This window comes from Diceros bicornis, chromosome 2 (genome assembly GCF_020826845.1).
Source record: "Diceros bicornis minor isolate mBicDic1 chromosome 2, mDicBic1.mat.cur, whole genome shotgun sequence".
NCBI classification, from domain to species: Eukaryota; Metazoa; Chordata; class Mammalia; order Perissodactyla; family Rhinocerotidae; genus Diceros; species Diceros bicornis.
In genome coordinates, this window is record NC_080741.1 from 44,883,564 (window position 1) to 44,906,400 (window position 22,837).

Genomic DNA, 22,837 nt, shown 5'->3' on the forward strand with positions numbered 1-22,837 from the left:
ACATTATTAGAATGAAGGGGAAGAAAATCCTATGTGATCCTTTCAATTGATGCAGAAAATGCATTTGACAAAATTGAACACATTTTCATGATAAAATCGCTCATAAAACTAGAAATAGAAAATGCCTCAATATGATAAAGGGTATTTATGAGAAACCCACAGCTAACATCATACTCAATGGTGAAGGACAACTTTCCATTTAAGATCAGGAAGACCCCAAAACAAGGATGCCCACTTTCACTGCTGCTCTTCAACATTGTACTGGAAGTTCTATTAGCTATTAGGCAAGAAAAAGAAATAAAAAGCATTCAAATTGGAAAGGAAGAGGGACAACTATTCACAGATGATATGATCCTATATATAGAAAATCCCCCAAATTCACAAGGGAACTACTAGAGTTAATAAATTCAAGAAAGTTGCAGGGTACAAAATCAGTTACGTTTCTATACACCAGCATGAGGAATCCAAAAAGGAAATTAAGAACACAATTCCATTTACAATAGCATCTAAAAGAATTAAATACTTAGGAATAAATCTACCCAAGTTGGTGAAAGACTTGTGTGCTGAAAATACAAAACATTCCTGAAAGAAATGAGACTTACATAGATGGAAAGACATTCCATGTTCATGGATAGGAAGATGTAGCATTGTTAAGATGTTAATACTACCCAAAGTGATCTATAGATTCAACACAATCCCTATCAAAATCCCAACAGCCTTTTTCACAGAAATGGAAACGCCGATTTTCAAATTCATGTGGAATTGCAAGGAGCCCTGAATAGCCAAAACAGTCTTGAAAAAGAATAAAGTTGGAGGACTCACTCCTCCTGACTTCAAAATTTACTACAAAGCTATATTAAATAAAACATCATGGTATTGGCATAAAGACAGACACACAGACCAATGGAACAGAACAGAGAGCCCAGAAATAAACCCTATCATATATGAGCGGTTGATTTTCGATAAGGATGCCAAGACCATTCAAGGAGGAAAGGACACTTTCAACAAATGATGCTGGGAAAACTGGGTATCACATGCAAAAGAATGAAATTACCTTACACCACATACAGAAATTAATTCAAAATGTATGAAAGACCTAAACTAAAGAGCTAAAACTATAAGACTGTTAGAAGAAAACATTGAGGAAAATCTTTAGGACATTGGGTTTGGCAACAATTTCCTGGATATGACACCAAAAGTACAGGCAACAAAGAAAAAAATAGGTAAATTGGATTTCATCAAAATTAGCTGTACAAATCCCTAACAGGATAAAGTGAAATAAATTCAAGTCCAGACACATTGGAAAAGGATACTTGGACAACCAAGCCTCAGCTCTCAGTGTTGTACAACTTAGTCTATTTGGGCTCTAAATTTTACAATTACCTAAAAGGGTCCCTCCCATTTAAATCTAATATCTAATTATGAGGTTCAGGAGTGGAAGAAGGCCCCAGCTGGCTGCAGGAAACCCAAAGCACATAATTAGCCCTTCTCATTCTATTTTTGTTCTCCCATGCCTATCCCTGGAAAACTGGACTACTAGAATTTGCAAGTAGGGAAGAAGAGCAAGGGGCTGGGATACTGAAACTTAACGTAGTGCTTTTTTTTGCCTCCCAGCTATGCTTGCTGGATTTGAGCAATTATGGATAATGATTATAGTGATCATGAATTATGAGGTGACAACTCCTAAGGTGGTCTTGGCATGGCCCACATGTCAGAGGGTAGGAGATGTTCTAGGCTGTTATAAGTTACATAAGAAAGGAATTTCTGCGCTAACTAGGGATGAGTGTAGGCATATGGTGTAGGCAAGACATGAGAGCCATAAGAGACCTTCCTTCTGGTCGACTGTGACTTAGCAATCAGGCATCTGAAGGCTCCTTGTTCTTAGCTAAGAAATTGTTTTGTCACTCAGTCCATTTTTCTCCATCTTGTCCCTAAGAAAATCATGGGTACATTTGTCGTATGTTCAACCTTCCTAGTGATCTTACCCAGGGTAAGAGTCATTCCTTCCTTCTCAGTGCTCACAGGCTATAAGCGAGTGTCCATTTACAAGCTTCTCTAGTATCCTCTTAGAAACCAACCAACCAACCAACCTAGGAGCTCATCTGAGGTCTCCTTTGCTCTGTGATTTTTTACAGGTATGGTATCTGTAAGCTTTCAGTACCTGGGGAGCTGTAAGGCATCTAAGCCTGTAGACTTGAATTCCTGTGAAGCAAACATCTTCTTACCTTGTTTACCCCAAGAAACTGAATATACAAATGGACAATGGCCAGACCATATAGAAAAATAGAACTCTGACCCACAATCTGCAACAACCTGTCCAGGAAGCCAAAATAATCCCTGTAGCAGTCAGCCCCAAACAGCCAGAATTTGATTAATATGCTCCCCCAACCAATCACATGAGATGCTTTGCTTCTGGTTAGCCCCCTATGCCAACAGTCTCCAATCAGAGCATACCTGAAGCCTTCCCTTTTTCCTACTATAAAGCGTTCCCACTTCTCTGCCTAACTTAGAGTCTCTGCCAAATGCAAGTAATGGTAGTTGACTCCCTTGCTATACCAAGCTCTGAATAAATAGACTTTGCTTATTCTCATGTGGGTGGTCATCTTTTATTTCCACAACTTTGTTTAAAAGTTTAGCTTCCTGACATGTTGTGTGATGTTAGGTAAGCCATTTCCTCTCTTTGGGGCTTACTTCAACTGAAAACCTGGTTCAACATTGATTCATTCATTCTTTTATTCAACAAATGTTCCTTGGCACTTAAAGAAATTGGGCCCTAAGAGGTGCTAGACATTGGGCGGATGTAAGAGACACAAAGATGAACGTACCAAGGACGTAATCTGCTCTCTGGGAATGTAGAACCTAGTAAAGGGAGGCAGATATATGAACAGACATAGTCAACTATGCTGCCTTACATCGGTATCCATCCTACAAGGGTGCAGAGAGGTGAAGAAGGGCGGTCAGTGGGAAGAAGAGGGCCGGGAAAGGATTCCGAGAGGAAGCCTCCTCTCTGGCCGCCTGCTCGCCTCCATCCTTGCAGCGGCGCGCCGGGGCAGTCGAGGCCTCCGGGAGAGCTGGACCACTCTCCCTTCACTCCTTTGCCGGGCAAGAAGGGAGGACCACAGAGACGCGGCGCCCTCCACCGTCCTAGAGAAGCCGGAGCGGTACAAGCGCTGCAGCCTCCACCTCTCTAGTGCGGGGCTCTGGCCCGCGCAGAACGTGGTGATCTGGGAGTGGGCTTGGCCAGGCTGGCGGGGCGTGGAGTCTGGGTGTTGCCCGGGTGACTCCCGGGCGCGGGGCGGTTATGTCAGGCTCGCCCCGGTCCGGAGCGTCCCTCCCCGACACCGAGCAGCCCCGGATAGGGCCTGGGGTGCGCTCGCTTCCCCGGAGGGCGACCCGGGCCATGGCGACCGCGGCCTTGGCGAGCAGGGCCCGCTTCGGCCCTGCACTCGAGCTGCTGCCGGGACAGCCCGCGCCGGCCCGGGCGCGCCCGGTGAGTGCGGGGCCGGCGCCACGAAGCTGGCTCGGCTCTGCCCCGGGCTCTAGGTCCAGAAAAGGGGCGGAGAGGGGGCAGTGTGGCGACTGGGAAGTCGGGGTACAGCCTAGAGTGAGGGCCCGGAAGAACAGGCGGGGGGCAGAGTGGAATCGACACCCCTCAGACTTGCGCCGGCAGGGGAAGCACACGCGCAGCTGCACAGGCATGAGCCAAGTGCTGGGGCGGAGGTGTTCACAGGGCGCTGTGCGCAGCGACGAATTCCCAGAATTTCTGTGACACTGGTTTTACAGAGCTGGTTATGTTCGAGGTGGGTCTTGAGATGAAAATGAGTTTGCAGGCGCAGGAGGAAGAAATTGGATCTTAAGACAAGGGGAGCTGCAGGTGCAAGGGCACAGATCTGGGCAAGGAAAGGGTTCGGGTTCATAAGAGGGTGGTGACAGGATAGGGGATGAGGGTGGTGGTGTAAGAGATGATTCTTGGCAGGTAAGCTGGGGCCCTAAATGGTGAATGGAATTGTCTGTGGTGCAGAGGATTTGGACTCTTTTAGGTGGGCAAAGGTGAGCCAACCAAAGCCTTTGAGTCCTGGAATGCTGGGTACGTCACTGTAGGGACTTTGTTGGGCAAGGACTGATGTGAAGTGGACCAGAATCAGCCCCTCCATAGTATGGATATTGAGATCCTGAATGAGGCAGTGGCTGGGAATTATACGAAGTCTTGATGGCTCTGTTTGTTAGTACTGTTTGTGTTTCTTAAAGCAAACCGTGGGAGAGAAAGGAAAGAAAGTCTACAGGAGCTTGAGATCCCAGACGTGTAGAAAAAGGGGACGTTGGGACTGGGAGGTGGGTAAGAAAGAGCAGGGTGGGGGTTGGGTGGGGAAGTGCAGGGAGTAAACCCAGAGTTCACATCTGGCCCGTTGGTACAGCCTCCGGAGCACCCTGAGTGTTCTGAGGTGCCCTTAGCTGCCTCTTGGACTGGTGGCAGTGACTGGGAGGGAAAGAAGAGACAGGGTGCTACACAGGGGCAGCAGGAGTGTCAATAGAAGGAAGTGTGGCACAGTAGATAAGAGCCAAAGTCAAACAGGCCTGAGTTCTGTCTCAGTCCTGTAACTTTGGGGCAAGTTCATCTCTGAGCCTCGGTTTCCTCTTCTCCAAAATGGATCTAATGCCCTCCTCATAGGCTGTGAGGCATACACAAAGTAATATATGTCAAGTGCTTGGCACAGCCTCCGTAAATGGGCGTTGCCCTTGTTATGAAGCGTTGACAATCCTCGAAGGAGGACACATTGTGGAGAAAGGAGGCACCTAGAGCACAAATAGTTGTTTTGGGCGTAGGGAGGAAAAGGGAAAAGTTGCAGAGCCTCGTGAAAAAGATGAGAGGATGTCTGCTGAATTAGAAATGAAGAGACATGAGAAACTTGATGGCTAATCCCTTATATCTCTGTAGGTAGGGGCAAAAATTTGCTGAAAGTTTCCTTAGACAGACAAAATCCAGAAACTCAACAGGCATCCCCATCAGTACCTCTTAGTTCATGGCCTACCCCTTACTCCAGGCCCAGGTCCTGGGATTGTCCTAGGGTATTTAAACACATGTTATTTCAGGAGTCACTGACCTTCGAGGATGTAGCCGTCTACTTCTCTGAGAACGAATGGACTGGCCTGGCCCCTGCTCAGAGGGCCCTGTACAGGGATGTGATGCTGGACAATTATGGGGCTGTGGCTTCCCTGGGTAAGGGTCTTTCCCTTTGGACTCTGCCTCTGCCTTTTAAAGTTTGCTGGCTTCTTCTTCCTCAAAGGCTGAGGAGTCTTTGGTAACTCTCACTTGAGTGGCAACTTCAGGATCTTGGATTCTTGCTGACCCAACCTTAGCGGTTGCTGGGAAGTAGGAAGTCCTGGTATCAAATCAGGCCTCACAGAGGACTTTCTTGTCCCAGGATGAGAGCTGCCCACCTCCTAACCCATGTGCAGTGGGAAGAAAGCAGATTCCTGGTGCCACACCAAGCCCTCAGTTCCCCATCCCCTCAGTTTGGGAGACTTGGCCCAATACCAGGCATCCTCATACAGATGTCTGGACTTGGGAGCTCTGAGAGAGGGAGAGACCAAGAAAGCTCAGTTCCTCAATGAGTGAAATCATCTGTTTTCTCACTCACACCGTTACTGAGCACCTCTTACTCTGTCTACTTCCTGACCTTTGTAAGCCTTTTGGCCCCTCTCCCCTGGGTCTCCTGCCCCTTTCCCTGGACTTCTTTCCTCGCGTTCGCTAGTAATTTCCCTTCTTTCCTCTCCTGCCCCTGAAGACACAGGCCTGGGAGGAGCCCTGGGATTGTTCTGTGTCACCCCACTCACCTGCCTGTCCCATTTCCTTCCCCTCAAGCAGCATTTCCATTTCCCAAACCGGCTCTGATTTCCCAGCTGGAGCGAGGGGAAGCACCCTGGTGCTCGGCTCCTCAGGGAGCTCTGGATGGAGAGGGCCCAAGGGGCATCTCCTCAGGTGAGTGAGGACACATGTGCCAGTCATCTGACCAGTTCCCTTGTCTTGATCTTTAAATTGTCATAGGTATGTGTTCTCCTAACCTAGTGCTGTGGACCCCAGTGGGATTCCTTTTTCTCCTCTGTGTTCTTATGTTTTCCATCTTTTTGAGTCCTTGTTTTGCTCGTCCTGGCTCCTCTGTGTGCCATCTTCATTCACCTGTTTTGCCTTTTCCCCATCTCTACTGTTCTTATCATGGCCACTATTTATCTTTACTCCTTGACTTGTCTGTTTACTCTCTGATCTGAGATGGCCTTTCTACTTTCCCAGCCTGCTTAAGATTCTGATTGCCCTTTGGGGTATTGTGGCCATCTTTATCATTAGAAATCAAGAAGTCTCAATAACCCCCAGCCAAATAGTTCCTATTCTTTAGGGATTTCTGGTGGGGAAAACCCTGACAAACCCAACACAGGGCTTTCCAGCTTCTAATTTCCTAGTGAGAAATGTGTCCCCTTATTGCCTCCTTGGTCCCATTCCATCTTCTTCCCACAGGGGCTCTTCTGTGGGCACAGTGCCCTCAACTTCCCCATTCTCATAGTTCCTTGCTGTGTCTGGCAGCCTTTCCATATTAGGATACTGTTGATTGCAAGTAACAACTCAATTCAAACTAGCTTAAGCAATAAAGATGAATTATTGTTTTCTGTAACTGGGAATTCCATAGGTAGCGTGGGTTGCAGGTACAGTTTTATCAGAATTCCAATCTCTGCTCTTCTCTGTCTCCTTGTGTGTTGGCTTTGTCTGTAGTCTGGCTCCAGTTGTAAGGTGATTGGTAGTTGTAACCAGGACTCTGCTTCTTCATACCTAGGGATAGAAACAGGGTGGGCCTTCTTCAGGCTTTAACCATTGCAAATCAAAGTCCCAAGTACTGCTCTAATGCACCATCTTAAGTCTTATGCCAGCTCTAAATCAATCACTGTGGCCAGGGACATATTGTGCACTGATTGACTTTGCCTGGACTGCTGATCCCTGAACCGGTCTCATGTAGTGAGTGGGATGGGATACCCTGCTTGGTGTAGACCAGTGGGGGCCTGCACTAGGAGTTGGAGTTGGGATCACTCCCCACCAAAGGGCATGGCTGCTCCACAATGGGGGAGGGATAGAAAGGATGTAGAGAGACAACTACAGCGTCCTTTACATTCCCTTAGGATCTCAGTGCTTATTCTCCCCACCACCCAAGGGAATTTCCCATCTTTGCTTTAGGCAGAAAGCTAACAGCTAAGTTATTCCTTGAGCAAATCCCTAACTCTGACCTGCAGCAGACCTTCTTGGAGCACATGTCCCTACTCAACGTCCACTTTTGTCTTAAAGAAGAGAATATTCAGGGGACGCACAGTTCTTGGCTTTAACAACATAAAAGGTCATCATTTGGAAGTTGTAGAATTGATCTGTTTCTTAGGAGGCTTCAAATGGGAGTTACAAAGAGACAGATCTTAGCTGAGCCTGAAGAATTTATTACAATGGACCTTTGTAAATAGAGATGTCTATCATTAGAGTAAGAAGTGACTTCTGGAAATGGCTAAGTGAGGCTATGAGGCCATTTCTTATGGATGCCATAGAGAGACCCATGGTTGATCCTTTGTGGAGAGAGAGGGCGATAGATAAATAGGAAGGAAGGAAACTAAGAGATTGTGGTTTCCCAGCACAGCCTCAAGAACAGCTCTTTGCAATTCTGTCCTATCCTGATTCTTTTCTATGTGAACTGGCTTTTACCTCCTAGGGGCAGGTGCAGAAGTGACTGTAGTCTTTCCTATTTCTTCTTGACATTTTAACATGAGTGATATGTTTTCGTATTTTTTTAGAACTGATGGAATCGCAACTTCCCCGTACCTCTGTTTCCTATCCTTTATATTCTCATACCCTCAAGTTTCAGGTCTTCTGTGTTACCAGTCTTTCCACTCACTTTCCTTCTCCCCACCACTTCCATCTCTGTTCCTTTCCTAATGGGCCCCACTCCTCCGACTGAGCCAGCCTTATTTATATCTTGACCCTGGCAGGATATCCATTTCTAAAGCCTGCTGGGATCTCTCATCTTGAGCAGGTGGAAGAGCCATTGAACCTGAAACTGCAAGGAGAGAGTCCAAGCCTAATTTGTAATGGTAAGTGAGAGAGAAACGAGCACTTTTCTTCCAGTCATATGTTTTCCTCTATTTCCTTTGTAAAATGTTAAAATTCCATTTTACCATTTGTGTTCTAAACAAAAGACCCACTAAAAATCCCCAAATCAACCAATTAATCAAGAGGAAACTCAGACTCTAAACTTCCAGCTTTCATTTGGACATGTCAATTAATTAAATTTGGGTGAGTCTTGGGTGTTAGGCTCAGACTGCATAGATGGCCTACCTATCTGGCTGCTGTGGTCAACCAATATTTTAAAAGTAGGGGCTGTCCCCGTGGCTTGGCAGTTGGGTGCGCGCGCTCCGCTGCTGGCAGCCCGGGTTCGGATCCCGGGCGCGCACCGGCGCACTGCTTATCTGGCCATGCTGAGGCCACGTCCCACATACAGCAACTAGAAGGATGTGCAGCTATGACATACAACTATCTACTGGGGCTTTGGGGGAAAAAATAAATAAATAAAATTATAAAAGTAAATGCTGTATTTTACTCATTGTGTTAGTTGCTAGGGATCAAAAATCACATAATATATGACCCCTATCTTGGAAGAGCTCACAGTCTAGTGGGACATTATACATAAATGTATAATTACAGCAAAATGGGATGCTGTAACAGAGGTGAATAAGACACTATGGGAACAAAGAGGATGGAGTTTGCCCAACTCTATCTGAAGTAGTTTGGGGAAGCCCTTTTCCTAGTGGACCTGGTGTTGGGATTGAATGAGAAGACTCCATTTCCTTTTAGTGTTGAAAAGTATGAGGAAGATTCTTCTCACTGCTCCTCTGTGTGTGACAAACTCAGGCTTCCCAGGTATACCACAAAGTTATCTTTATTTCTGAACAGGTCTGCTGCTCTGAATCCTTGCCTGTTCTTCTCATGTTATAAACTGGAATACCTAGGAGGAATTCTATCTCCCTTAGATTCAATTCAACTATTTCCTGAGAGCAGCCCCCAAGTTTGGTCTAGTGCTGGGAATCACAGCTTTCAGGGATTCTGTCTAGTTTTTGCCCATTGCTTTTGGTTGCTTTCTGTGTGTTAGCCCTGTTTTGCCATTTTTAGCTAGGACAGGGGCACTTAGACACAGGGGTGTTACTTGGAGAAAAATGGACATATTAATACTACTTGTTGACTGTAGTCACTCTGTCATGAGTAATGATGACATTTGCAGCTCTAATTTCTTCTTTCAGAGGGTGTGTTGAAGAGTGAGGAAGAAGATTTTATTCTGAAGGAGGAAATTTTTGAGGAGGCACAGGAGCACATGGTGCTATCAAGTGGACCCCAGTGGTGTGGATCCCAAGAATTCTGGTTTGGAAAAACCTGGGAAGAGGAGAAAAGCAGGTTAGGGAGATGGCCTGACTACCCCAATGGAGGAAGTGTGGAGAACTCTACAAATGATATTATAGAAGTGATTGTCAAAGATGAGATGATCTCAGTAGAAGAGTGTTCAGAGAATACTGATGTTAATACTCACCTTGTTGTACATCAGCAAATTCTAAGTGAGCAAGTATTCTACACATGTGAAGAATGTGGCAAGTGTTTTGATCAAAATGAAGACTTTGATGAACATCGGAGAATTCATAATGGAGAGAAGGTCTATGGATGTAAGGCATGTGGGAAGACTTTCAGTTTTAGATCACATTGCATTGCACATCAGAGAATTCACACGGGGGTGAAACCCTACATATGTCAAGAATGTGCTAAAGCCTTTGTTTGGAAGTCAAATCTCATTCGGCACCAGAGAATACATACTGGAGAGAAACCCTTTGAATGTAAGGAATGTGGGAAGGGCTTTAGTCAGAACACAAGCCTTACACAACATCAGCGAATCCACACTGGGGAGAAACCATATACATGTAAGGAATGTGGGAAAAGCTTTACTCGGAACCCAGCCCTTCTTCGACATCAGAGAATCCACACCGGGGAGAAGCCTTATGAATGTAAGGACTGTGGGAAAGGCTTTATGTGGAACTCAGATCTTGCTCAGCACCAGAGGGTCCACACTGGGGAGAAGCCTCATGAATGTGCTGACTGTGGGAAAAGCTTCATTTGCAAAGCACACCTTATCCGACATCAGAGAATCCATACTGGGGAAAGACCTTATAAATGTAATGACTGTGAGAAGGCCTTTAGTCAGAATTCTGTTTTGATTAAGCACCAGAGGCGCCATTCTAGAGAGAAATCCTACAACTGTCAGACCTCTCACCTTGAACATTAGAGAATGCTTAAGGGTGACACTTGTTTATAATTCTTATGCTACAGGAACCCCAGAGACAAAATGAGATGACAGTCCACAATTTGCTGTACCTCGAATAGCCAATATTATCTTGTGCCTTCTGAACAGATACCCTGTACTCTAGCAAGACTGGTTCCCTTGTTTAACCACGTTTATACTAGGCAACATTTGGTTGAGCACCTACTCTGTGTCAGGTACTGTGCTAACCACTTTACATACATTCTTTAATTTTTCTTAACCCTATTAAGGTAGATACTCTTATCTCCATTTTACAAATAAGAAATCTGAGGCTGAAAGGGTTATAAAACTCATTTAAGTTTGCTCAGCTAGTTATGGATTGGAACCAGGCCTATCTGACTCCAGATTTTATGTTCTTTCTTTGTGCACATTTCTGCTTCTGTCTATTGTTATTTTCTCAAGTTTCCCTGGGCCAAAAATTTCACTTCCTTATCTAAGACCACAGTTCCTTCAACTGAGCAGACCTTTCTTCCTCTTCTACTTGTAATCAGTACCACCCAAGTTGGTATTTAATTATGTGCTGCCTTATATTTTTCTAATTGTCTCATGTCTGTTAGTCCAGCTAAATGTCTGCATCCGAATGGCTCTTTGATGATCTAACACTGCATTTCTTTTATGTTTTTCAGATTTTTAAACTTATTTACTTTTGATTAGATATAACAAGCTTATGATAAAAAAAAATGAAATAGTTCAAAAAGGTGTTCAGTGAAAAGTAAATTTCCTTGTCACTCCTGTCTCCCAGTCCTCCTCAGAGACAATCATTGTTACTAGTTGTGTATCTTTCTGGATATATTCTTTCTACACATATACAAGTATTTATTAATGCTGCTTTCATAAGTCTCCCTCACTGGAAACTGTTATTTGATGTAGATGACATTGCAGTTACATTGTCAACTCCAGGACCTCCTCTTCCTCAGAAGTTGTGATTCTCCTGAGATCACCAAGGTAACTTAAGGAAAGCAGTGGAGGGTAATTCGGGTTATGCAATCTTGGGAGACCTGATTGCCCTTGTGTTATAAGAAGTGCTCTGAGACTGGGAAAATGTAAACCAAGTGGGAGATTTTTTTCATAAAAATTTGTGTAGCTACAACCCCTTTCCTTGTACCACTATCCTAAATCCTCTCCCAGTCTATCCCCTTCTCATCACCCTAGTAGCCCACGGCCCAAAGTAAGCTGTGGGGCCATCACCAGGGGAGGAAGAAATGGTCACTCTCTGATGATGGTTAATGCTCTGTTAGGTAGCCTCAGCCAGTTAGCAGTTGCAATATAATCCAGTGTCTTGCCATCAGAGTCACAAATGCCCTTCCTAGGTCCAGGATCAAAGATAAAACAAATGCTAGGAACACAGGTTCTCCACAGCAAATAAGGAGAAAGTGAAGCATTCCAAAATTAACTAACTCTACTTGATAGCAGGAGTCTATAAAATAAAACATTAATATTTTTAAAAGAGGATACAGGCTGTTAATACCAATTCTGAAGAAATGAAGGATGTTAGATAATGGTATTAACCATTTTATTTTTTTTAATTTTATTTATTTATTTTTTTCCCCCAAAGCCCCAGTAGATAGTTGTATGTCATAGGTGCACATCCTTCTAGTTGCTGTATGTGGGACGCGGCCTCAGCATGGCTGGAGAAGCGGTGCGTCGGTGCATGCCTGGGATCCGAACCCGGGCTGGCAGCAGCACAGTGCGCGCACTTAACTGCTAAGCCACGGGGCAGGCCCTATTAAACATTTTAAAGGGTTAGAAAACCAAAGGCCCTATTCAGAGGAGAAGAATGCTGGCCAAAGCAGAATTGAAACATCCATTCCAGACTCTTCACCTTTTGAGCCATTTTTCATACTGCAGTTTGCCTCGTGCTATTTAGGCACCCCACTTTATAAGCTCCCTGCCAGTTAATATTTATTGTTGACTAAGGAGCAAAGTGGAGAAGCCAGAGGCCTTCTTGGACCAAACTTCTTCCTGAAAATTACAAACATTAATAGCTCTAGAGTCCCTGATTGCTGAAGCCTAGGCCATGTAATAAGAGAACTTGGCCTAGCATAGTTCAGCTAGGGTAACCTCTAATAAGCAGTAAAAATTTTATTTTGTACTACATGGAACCAGGAAATGGAAATGAGTGATGTGAACGTGTTTGGGGGAAGTAGTTTATTAAGCAAATATTACTGAGCACCTGGCTGCATGCAAAGCACTGTGCCTGGTGCTGTGTAAACAGTAAGTCAGACCTGCTCCCTGCCTTCCTTGCACATAGACCGACCAGAAAAATCAAGTAAACAAAATTATTAAAAATTGCTAAGTGCTATGAAGGGAATAAACAAGTTATAGAGAGAGAGAATGTTGGGGAGGGACCCTCTTTATATAGATGGCTAGGGAAGGCCTATCCTAAGAGGTAACGTTAAAGCTAAGACTTGTAGGATGAGAAAGAGTTGCTTATATCAAGAACGGGAAGAACAGCAAGCAGAGGGAACAGCTGTGCAGACTCCTTGTGTGAAGAGTTTGGCACGTTCAAGATATCGAAAGGTTTTAGCTATAGCGTAATGATCAAGGGTATGTGTGGCACAGTTGGGTTTGTAGGATAGGTGGGCCAGATCATTCAATTCCATCCTGAGTGAAAAGAAGCCATTAAATGGAAGCCATGTCAATGGAGGAATGACATGTTTGATTCCTATTTTAAGATGATCACTCTGGCTGCTAAGTAGAAATGGTTTATAAAGGGACAAGAGTGAAAGGAGAGATCATGTTGGAGACTGCTGGCAGTCCAGGTTGGAGAGGATGGTGGCCTGGAGAGCATGGTGGTAATGGAAATGGATTGAAGGTAGATTTATTTTGTAAATAAAATCAATGACCTGCTAATGAATTGGATACAAGAAGTAATGGACAGGGAGAAACAAGGATAGCTTTCTGGTTTGTGGCATGAGCAGCTGAGTCAGACAGTGGTGCCATTTACTGGAATGAATAAGACTGGAACGGGAATAGATTTGGGGAGGGAGAAATCTAGAACTCTGTTTTGGATAAGATTTGAGGTATGTGTGAGATATGCATGGAGAAATTTCAAGGAAGTGGTTGTGTATACGGGCTGGAGCTCTAGGGTAGTCATATCTGGAGCTGTACATTTGGGAGTCATCAAATGAGCAGAAGGTATTTAAAGCCGTGGGAAGAAATGAATGATCCTCTAGAGCTGCACTATCTATTGCAGTAGCCACTAGCCACATGTGGGTATTCTAAAGTTAAATTAAAAATTTATTTCCTTAGTCACACTGGCCAGATTTCAAGCCCACAATAACTGTATGTGGCAGTTGGCCACCATAGTGGGTGGTGTAGACGTAGAACATTTTCATTATTGCAAAAAGTTCTCTTGGACAGTACTGCCCCCAGAAAGAGTATAGCAAACTATGAGGACCCAGGATAGAGTCCTGTGAAATGCCAATTCAGTATTTAGGGAGTTGGACAGGGGAAGGGCCAGGAAGTGATGCTAAGAAAGAGCAGTTAGCGAGGGATTGGCAATGTTACCAGTGGACACATTACACAGGCAGCAGTTGAAATAGGGTTGAAGCTTGGACCAGAGCTACAAGGAGGTTATCATTAAAATCCTAAATATTCATAAGCTCCCACAGTGAAGATGACGTATATGCTAGATGAGGTCAGTATCTTAAAATGGGAGAGAGAGAGAGTGAATAGGAATAAGAACCCATGGAAATGGAACCATGAAAGAGAAGAAACAGTTTGGACTTACAGAGGAGCATCATGGAAGTTGATCAACCCTAGGAACTCTCTCCCTCAAAGATGGAAATGTTTATAGACAGAGTGGTGGAATGGCTAGACAAATTTTAGAAGTATCACAATGAGAGAATTATCAAAATGTGGCAAAAGATAGGTATTTCAGGAGGATTAAAAAGTGGCATGTGGAAATGGATGGACCCTACCAAGAGAGTTCCTAACTGGTCTTTTCTTTACCAGAGGCCCAGAGACAGGCACTTGGAAGCCCTGAGCCTGTATCAAAGTCTCTATAGACTGTGATGAAGGAATTGTAACATGGAAGACCTTCCAATTTGTAATGACACCTTCCACACATCTCAAAGTCAGAAGAGGAATAAAATTAATACTCAGTTCCTAAATTTTGGAGAAATATAAAAGGTAGAAATTTAAAATACTTTCTGACAAAGTGCAATTAACAATATATTAAAATGAAGAATTGATTATGGTAACATTTTGTCTTCAAAATTTTCAAAAGTAGGATTGGAAAGTGAGGAAATGTAATGTATAGAGTCATTCACATATTGAAAATTAGCTGGCCTGCCCAGAATCTCTTAGGGAAATGAATAATTAAATCCCTCCTGTTTTGCAACCCAGAAACAGCTATAGAGTTGCCCGTTTTAGAAGCAACTCAGTTTTAAATCAGTGCCCGCAATTCTGAACATGTCTTTGTGACCTTCAGTCAGAGCTCTGTAATGTTCGTCTCCTATTTGGTTCCCAGCATCCATTCACCTTCTCTCTGGGAACAGTAACCCAAATATTCTTTGGGAAAACATCCTTTCTCAGCCACCTGGTTTGGCTCCACCCCCAACTTCATAAGTGGATCTTGTTTGGCCTAGGTCCATCAACTTATCCTATCCCTTTGACCACAGAGCCAAGGACGTATGAGGAGAGATTTACTGCGCCTTCTGGAAGAGAGAGACTTCTTTGAGAGGGACCAAAGGAGATAGTCTCTGTTCTCCTCTGTGTGGTGTGTATACGTAGGAAGACGTGAGGCCTGGAACTGTAGCAACAATTTTTCTATTTGAAGGAGAGAGTCTGGAGCTTCCTGGTGCTATCATGTGGAGCCTAAGGATGAAGCAATACCAAAGAAGACAGTGGTGAAGCAGAGAGAAACTGGGGCCTTGGTGACATCATTTGAGCCACTAGACCAAGCCTTACCTGAAATAGACCTACCTCTGGAATTTTCAGCTATGTGACCCAATAAACATCTTTTGTTAAACTAGTTAGATTTGGGTTTTCTGTCATTTATAACTTAGTCATACTGATACAGGCTTATATTTGAAAGCACTATTTTTTTGTACAGCACCTTAATGTCGCCTTTTTCTCTTGCTTGGTAGTCACACCAGGTCCTCATTTGTATCTCATCTCAGTTGCTTAGAGGTTGAGTATCTAAATAGGTGCCTCTCATGCCCTAAACTTAATTTCATGAAAACCACCAGACTGATGTTTTGTCACCCCATAGCATACCTTCCAAACTTGATGAAAATATACTCTCAGTTTCAGATTCTCTAGTGGATAACTTCCTATCTCTTTGAGGTCTCTTCCAGGCTCCTCTACCCTACCTAGGTGAATTTTGGGTCTGCCATGTCACCTACATTTTAGTGAGGTCATTGTGGAATAACCAGGTGTTGATTCATATCTGCAAGAGGCTTTGTTTTGTTGAACAATGTTCCAATACTTGTTGAGAAGGACAGAGTCCAGACCTATAGCAGATTCTCTGAAGTTGAAAGTCATTTCTGTGCCTGGTGATTGAGATGTAAGTTACAGAGTGAAAAGTTGCTTCCTTACTTTATCAAAAAGAGAAAACAAAGAGAACTGGCTTTTACCATTTTTTCACCCAAAGAAGGACTGTATTTGTCTGGTATAAGTGATACAGATTTTGGGGTTAAGCAACTGCATTTTTCAGCCTTCACCCCCATTTCCAGCATACCTTGTCCAAGCTGTACTAAAGTGTGCTTAGCATGAATGAGGCTTGAGACCCACTACCTTCTGGTTTCCACTATATTGTACCCACTAACATTGATAAAAAGTTATTCATTCATTTTCAAGTATATAACAAATAGAAACTTTATTCTGTTGATAATATAAAAAGTAATGAGAAAGAATTGGTGTGAGAGAAGAAGGCAAAAAGTAAATTTGTTGATCTCGGGTAGTGTCCTATACTATAGATTTCTTTTCCCCTTGGATGAGTTTCCTGCCCACCAGGAGTGGCTGCCGTAGGCTTTTGACTCTGCCCCCTTCTCTTTGAGAAAATATTAATTCTGAATGTGTAGGATCTAACCACCAGGCCCAAATATATTTTATTATTTTCCTGGGAGGGTCAAAAGATACTCATGCAAATGGGACTAAGCTCCCCTGATACGTCTGCCCTGGGGGTGACAGATCAGATTCCCTGATGTTCCTTTGAAAAATGCAAGGGTTTGTGAAGAGGGAAGAAGAAACGGAGGGGAGTGGTATATGCCAGAAACTGGTGGCAAGTAAGATTAAAAAACAAACAAGCCAGGATGTATAAAGTGAAACTTCTGAAAAGCTAACAGACATACCTGAGGGAAGCCACAAATCATGCTAATATGGAAGCTGAAAATCAACTCAAAGCATACGCAAGAGGTGGGCATGATCCATCCATAGAGCCTTGATGCCAGCTCAACCTGCAGATGGGGCTGGAGGCTGTTGCCCTGCAAAGTGGGAGCTGTTCTGAAAGACTAGTTCCAGTTCATGATAGCTACTCTCCATTTCCTCTCTCTCCACTCCGCTCATAGCAATTGGCTTCTGCTGCCACCAAACTCCTTGAGCTGAGGCTTCTTTGGCTTCATCCTCTAGAGCGTGTATCCCTGTTGATAATTTACACACCTTGAAAATGTCCTCTTGACTCTTGAGACACCACTTTCTCTTGATGTTCCTCACCTGTAAGTTCCTGCCTCCTTTGAGTTCCTCCACTTCTGTCCAACCTTTAAAGATAAGTAGTCCCCAAAGTATCCAATCTTGTCCCTCTTTGAACTCTATACAGTGTCACTAGGTGACAAGATTATTCACCCATTTAGATTAAACTACATCTAGGTGCCGCAGATACAAAAATGAATTTATTATTCTTCCCCAGAGGTACACATTAACCTCTGTTTTCTCCACCACCCTTCCAGTCATCCAAGCCAGGAACCTTATGGAAACCTCAGCTGCTCTCCATCCTGCACTCTTACAAGCAGTCTGATCAGGTTTTAGTGATTCCGTTTCACAAATGCAGCAGGTCTGTCACTTCCTTTCTGCCTCCTCTGCTTTATTTCACATAGTTACCATCTTAGAGTTTTGTGATAGCTATTGTCTTTTCAATCCCCTCTCCCATTCGAAGATCAAAATGAAAATGAAAATCTAATTATTATATCGCTCTTTCTGAAAATCCTTTAATGAGTCTCTGTTGCCTATAAAACAATATCCAAATTCCTCAGGTGAATATTGAAAACTGTAATACTGATTTGTTTCAATCTATGGTTTTACTCTATCTCCCCTCAATCTCCCACTTAGGTCTCAGCTATAGCCACACTTCTCTGCTTCTACTTCTCAATCATGTCTTACTCTCTCAAGGAATGAGTGACTGTATCTATATAGATCAGTGGTTCTCAACTGAAGGTGATTTTGCTCCCCTCTCCCAGAGGACATCTGGCAATGTTTAGAGACATTTTCTTGTTGTGACAATTGGGGGGAGGGCTGCTACTGGCATCTAGTGGGTAGAGGCCAAGAATGCTACTAAATATACTACAACGCACAAGGCAATCCCCCACTGCAAAGAATTATCTGTGCCCAAATGCCAATAGTGCTAGTATTAAGAAAATCTTGTATAGGACAACGACATCTGGAAGTGTGTTGATCATTTCTTTGAACCTTTAGAAACTGCTGCAAAGGAGGAACGAGTTTTAGCATAAAGGGAACACCAGAATGGAAGCATAGATTTATTAAGGGAAGACTTTTTTGCCCACAGTGGGTGGACAAAACAAATCAGTTGGCAAACAAATCAGTTGCAAAATCAGTTGTATTCCACCAACCTGCAAAGCCAATTTTCTCCCCTAGGTCAAAGTGAGTCCAAAAACCAGAAATGAGGATATTCAAAAGGAGCCAGGTAACACCCTCTGCTTGACAGAGGTGACTGCTCTCGTCCTAAAGCACAGGTAACTGAGGTAGGGTCTAGAGGTATGAGACTCTGCCTCTTCTCACCAGTTTAATTTTTCAAGCCTCTCTCGGAACCAATACTAAAATAAAAATGCTTTAATGGAGATCTAGGAGGATAGGGCAAACCCCCAGTCCTGTTGCCTAAAGACTGAAACTACAAGGTCAGAAGGCCAAATTAAGGATCTTAAGATCTCTGGTAGTGCTCAATAGCTGACAGATGCCCCTTCCCTTCCCTGCAGTTGATAATAGATGATGTGGTGGACTTGATTGGTTGCTCCTCCAGCATCCATTCTCTCCTTTCCTCTTTTTAATAGGTACCCACATTTCACAGCCTTATAGGATGGGTTTAACTACACTGCCAGCTACCAGGGTGGACCCTGACTGGCTTACATCAATTAGAGTAATCTCATTTCCTTTGCTACATTTATTGGTTCAGTGGTGGGCATGTGACCTGGGTTGATCCGAACAGAGTGGAGCTCAGGACTTTTAAAAATAGTTTAAGGGGGAGATGCCCTCTCCTTACTCTTGGATTTAAATTGAGAAGCATATAGCTATGGCCACCACTAGCCTATATAGTGACTTTGTTCAAATTAGAAAGAAGGTATTCCTGTGGACAGATAGATTAATTATGAAATACACCCGCTCTGGGCAGATAAATTAGAAAAAGGTGTCCAATCTGGGTGGCGAGATTTGGAATAGGCGCTCCTTTGGACAGATGCAGCCCCACAGGTTCGGGTTTGGAGCTTCTGTGCTAAGAAAAGGTGGTCCTTCGTATGGGCAGAGGCAGCCTTGCACCAGGATACGCAGTTTGTCAAACAGAATAGTGTGGGTTTCAGCCCCTACTTTCTTCCTGGAAAAACTGCACAACTGTGTGTGGAAGCCTCGCATATAGCCCCAGAAACAACAAGTGGCCAGTCTTCTTGTCACCATGAGGTCAAGCAGAGAGCAGAGTCAAGAGAATTGCAGAGAAATGGAGCTGTAACACTAACGGCATTAATGGCAGCATGAACTATTGGATGACCCCACACTTGAAGCCTGAACTACCTGTAGAGTTTTCAATTAAACAAACCAATAAATTCTCTTTATACTCATAATTAAGATCTTCTGTTGTAGGTAAAAGCATTCTATTTGATGCAGTCAACTAGGAGTTTCAGGTCCCCAATATCATGCCAAAAGAAGTTGTCTGTTAAGTCAGAACAGCCCCCCTCCCCTCTTTAGGGGAGGGTAAGGGTGTGTATAAATGTGCCATTATCTCATATGTTGGAGGATCATGGGACTGTCTCTGAGGTGTAAGCTAGGCAAATGTATATCACCCATCTTGGTCATGGAGCCAGATGCAAGGCTGAGTATGACTCCAGGTGGTCTTTCTAGGGGAGTAATATGTGTCCTGTGGTACATGGAATAATTGCAGTATTCTAGGTCAGGGTTATTGTTGGATTGTATATATAATAAGAAAGATTTGTACATTTGCTGAATACCAAAGGAGTGGACTCTAGTGGACACCTGTTTTTATCTGCCCACTCGTTCTCCTTTCTTCTGTTACTGCATTCCCCTTCCTTTGGGAGAACCAACCCATTCCTTGCCTCTCCAAACACGTGATTCTGGTGATGTAGGACAATTATAGTACCCCCTAATCTTCTGACCGTAGAGGTTAGCATATGACCCAGGTGAGGCTAATTATTCCTAGTCCCATGACCTGAAAGAATGGTCCAGGGATGGGCACATGCCCAAGCTGGGCCAATCAGAATTCTTCTCTAGTACTTTGTTAGGTTGAGCTTTCAGAGAAAATCTCTTGCACATCAGGCTGCATTACTCAAAGGATGGAGATCCAGAGTGGTCTGAGTCTTGCTTTTGGTCATATGGAGAAAGCATTTGCATGAGTAGGGAATAAATCCAAGGGGAAGGAGAGATGGAGATATTGTGGCAAAAAGCAGAAGAAACTACATTTACCGGCAGTTAAGGGGATCAAACCTCCAAGCCTTGTTGCCCAGTGGGGTGCAAGCTGCTCTGCGTTTTGAAATACAAGCCTTTGGTGTTTGTATGACAAACACTTTCGTTTCTCTTCCATTTAAGAGTTGAGTGGCCGGGCCATAGGGCAGATGTGTGTTTAACTTTTTAAGAAACCGCCAGACTGTTTCTCAAAAATAGTTGTACCATTTTACATTCCCACCAGCAGTGTAGAGAGTCCTGGTTGCTCCACATCCTCACCAACACTTGGTATAGTCAGTCTTTTTTAATTTAAGCCATTCTGATGTGTGTATTGTTATTTCATTGTGGTTTTAATTTGCATTTTCCTAATGGCTAATGATGTCGAGCATATTTTCATTTGCTTATTAGTCATTCTTGTATCCTTTTTTGTGAATTGTTTGTTCAAATCTCTTCATCATTTAAAAAACTGGGTTGTTTTCTTATTGAATTTTGAGAGTTCTTTATACAATCTGGATACAAGTTCAAAATATATGTGATGTTAATATATTTTCTCCCGGCCTCTGACATGCCTTGTCATTTTTTGGTATTTATTAATTAATTAAGAGGAGTCTCATTTAATTTTATCCTAATTCTTTTTCTTTCTTCTTAATTGTTCATCTCCTTACTAATGCATTCAATATACCTCTCCTTCACCACCCGCAGCCCGCCCAACGTAATAACCTCTTTGCTTTTCGATTCTTTTTTGGTCATCTCAGGCCATTCCCAATATCAGATTTCTGTTATCAACAATGTTATCCTTTCCAACCAACCATAATTATCTTGTCTCCTTTGCATATTTGACCATAAGACCAGATGTAGCCCCCTTCCCTTTTGGGTCCCAGGACTTTTCCTCGTCTTTCTTCACTCCCTAAACTCTGTGAGACCAATTTATAAACGTTCAAAAGCTGCGTATTTACAGGATACAGCTGTGTCCTTGATGATCCAGTTTCCTCTCTAACATTGCTAAGAGGTGACATTTGCATTGATTATTTTTTCTCAGGTTGTGAAATTAGGGCTGAATTAGAGCTTTTGGCCTCAAAACAAGACATTTCTGAGAAATGCAAATCCCATGGCTTGGCTTCAGAGGAACATCTAAGAGACCTTTCCCAGGGACCTAGTTTTCAAATCACCTATGACTCGGAAAGCAAGATAGAGACGCATTCAGGAAATCTCAGGAGTGGAATGAAGAAAAGTAAGAGAGATTCAGCAAAAAAAAAAGGGAGTAAATAATGAGAAAATTCCTGTGGAAAATAGATGTTGTCCACATAACAAATCAGAAAAAACTGTCACTGTCAGTTCTTATCATGTAACATCTGCAATTTCCAGGTGAAGAGATCTATAAATGTGGCATGTGTGGCAGACATTTCAGTTGCAGTTCAGACTTTTTTCAAGACCTAGAATCCATGCTGGAGAAAAGCCGTACGAGTGTAAGGAGTGTGGCAAAGCGCTTACATTTAGCCCTGCTTTTGTTTAGCACCAGAGGACCCACACAGGAGAGCAACCCTACATGTGCAAAGGATGTGGCAAGGCCTTTAGCTGCATCTCCCATCGCTGTACACCAGAGAATCCACACTGGGAGAAGCCCTATGAGTGTAAAGAATGTGGCAAAGCCTTTAGTTTCAACTCCGCACCAGCAAGTCCACACTGGAGAGAAAGCTCCAGTGTGGTAAAGCTTTTAGTCTGAACTCACAGCTCATTCACCACCAAGCACTGCACACCAGGGAAATACCCTACCCCATCTCCTCCAGCACCAGAAAATTCATTCTGGAGAGAAAGCTTATCAATGTAAGGACTGCAGCAAGGTCTTCAAGCAGAAAGTCAGCCTAAATCAACATCTGCAGATCCACACTTGGGTGAAACCCCATGAGTGCAAAGAGTGTGAGAAGGGCTTCAATAAGAGATCAGGATTAAAGCAGCACCAAGGCTCCATGTTAGAGAAAACCTCTGTGAATATAAGGAATGTGGGGAAATCTTCATTTGGAACTCAAATTTTATTTACCACTGGAGAATTCATCCTGGAGAGAAACTTTTAAATGTAATTGTTGGTCTATGTGTCCCCCAACTGCGAGTTAGCAGGCCCTCCCCTTCTTGGACTATCCCAATCCAGCTGTACCTCCTGCCCCACCCCAACCCCCCAGAATGCTCACTCTACCCCAGCCAGTCCTCCCTGCTCACTGTCTGCAATAAGTACCATTTCAGTTTCTACCTCCGAGCCTGTGCTTTTCCTGCTCCCCGAGATACCCTCTCCCCTTCTCTTCCCCTTTCTTCATTCCTATCTAGCCTTAAGACCTTTTGAAGCTTACTGAAGGTCTCTTTGATACTGCCTTTTCTCACTACAGCCTCCTTAATCTCCATTTTCTTAAAGACAGCCTTATTTACAATTAATTTATATGCTGGGTTATTTGTTATTATTGTTTTGTATTTGTATTTTTTGTTTTCCCTCCAGTTGACTCAATATTATTTCCATCCCTACAGTTGTAAGCTTCTCCAGAACAGGATAGGTCAGGGAGGTGGAATGTCCCCAAAAGAGATGAATGTATGGAATGACCAGTTGAGGATTCTATCAGTCTGCA

General features: G+C 43.5%; 1 protein-coding gene across 2 annotated transcripts; it reads left to right on the plus strand.

The window, feature by feature from the left end:
• Positions 1-3,165: 3,165 nt before the first annotated feature.
• On the plus strand, positions 3,166-15,360 carry ZNF662 (zinc finger protein 662). 2 transcript variants are annotated; one of them, XM_058555938.1, is made up of 6 exons: positions 3,166-3,490; positions 5,092-5,218; positions 5,864-5,980; positions 8,014-8,115; positions 9,319-11,327; positions 14,975-15,360. In XM_058555938.1, the coding sequence occupies exons 1-5, from the start codon at positions 3,302-3,304 to the stop codon at positions 10,344-10,346; spliced, it is 1,563 nt and encodes a 520-aa protein (XP_058411921.1). In that variant the 5' UTR covers positions 3,166-3,301; the 3' UTR covers positions 10,347-11,327; positions 14,975-15,360. The 2 variants fall into 2 exon arrangements, with proteins under 2 accessions (XP_058411921.1, XP_058411932.1); XM_058555949.1 differs by having other exon boundaries at positions 5,867-5,980.
• Positions 15,361-22,837: the final 7,477 nt, after the last annotated feature.

What these genes read in the sequence shown, in the direction of transcription:
- ZNF662 (XM_058555938.1), top strand. Translation starts at nt 3,302, where the DNA reads ATGTCAGGCTCGCCCCGGTCCGGAGCGTCCCTCCCCGACACCGAGCAG. An exon ending in CGCCGGCCCGGGCGCGCCCG is followed by an intron (nt 3,491 to 5,091) that starts GTGAGTGCGGGG and finishes ATGTTATTTCAG; the next exon opens with GAGTCACTGACCTTCGAGGA. An exon ending in TCCAAGCCTAATTTGTAATG is followed by an intron (nt 8,116 to 9,318) that starts GTAAGTGAGAGA and finishes TTCTTCTTTCAG; the next exon opens with AGGGTGTGTTGAAGAGTGAG.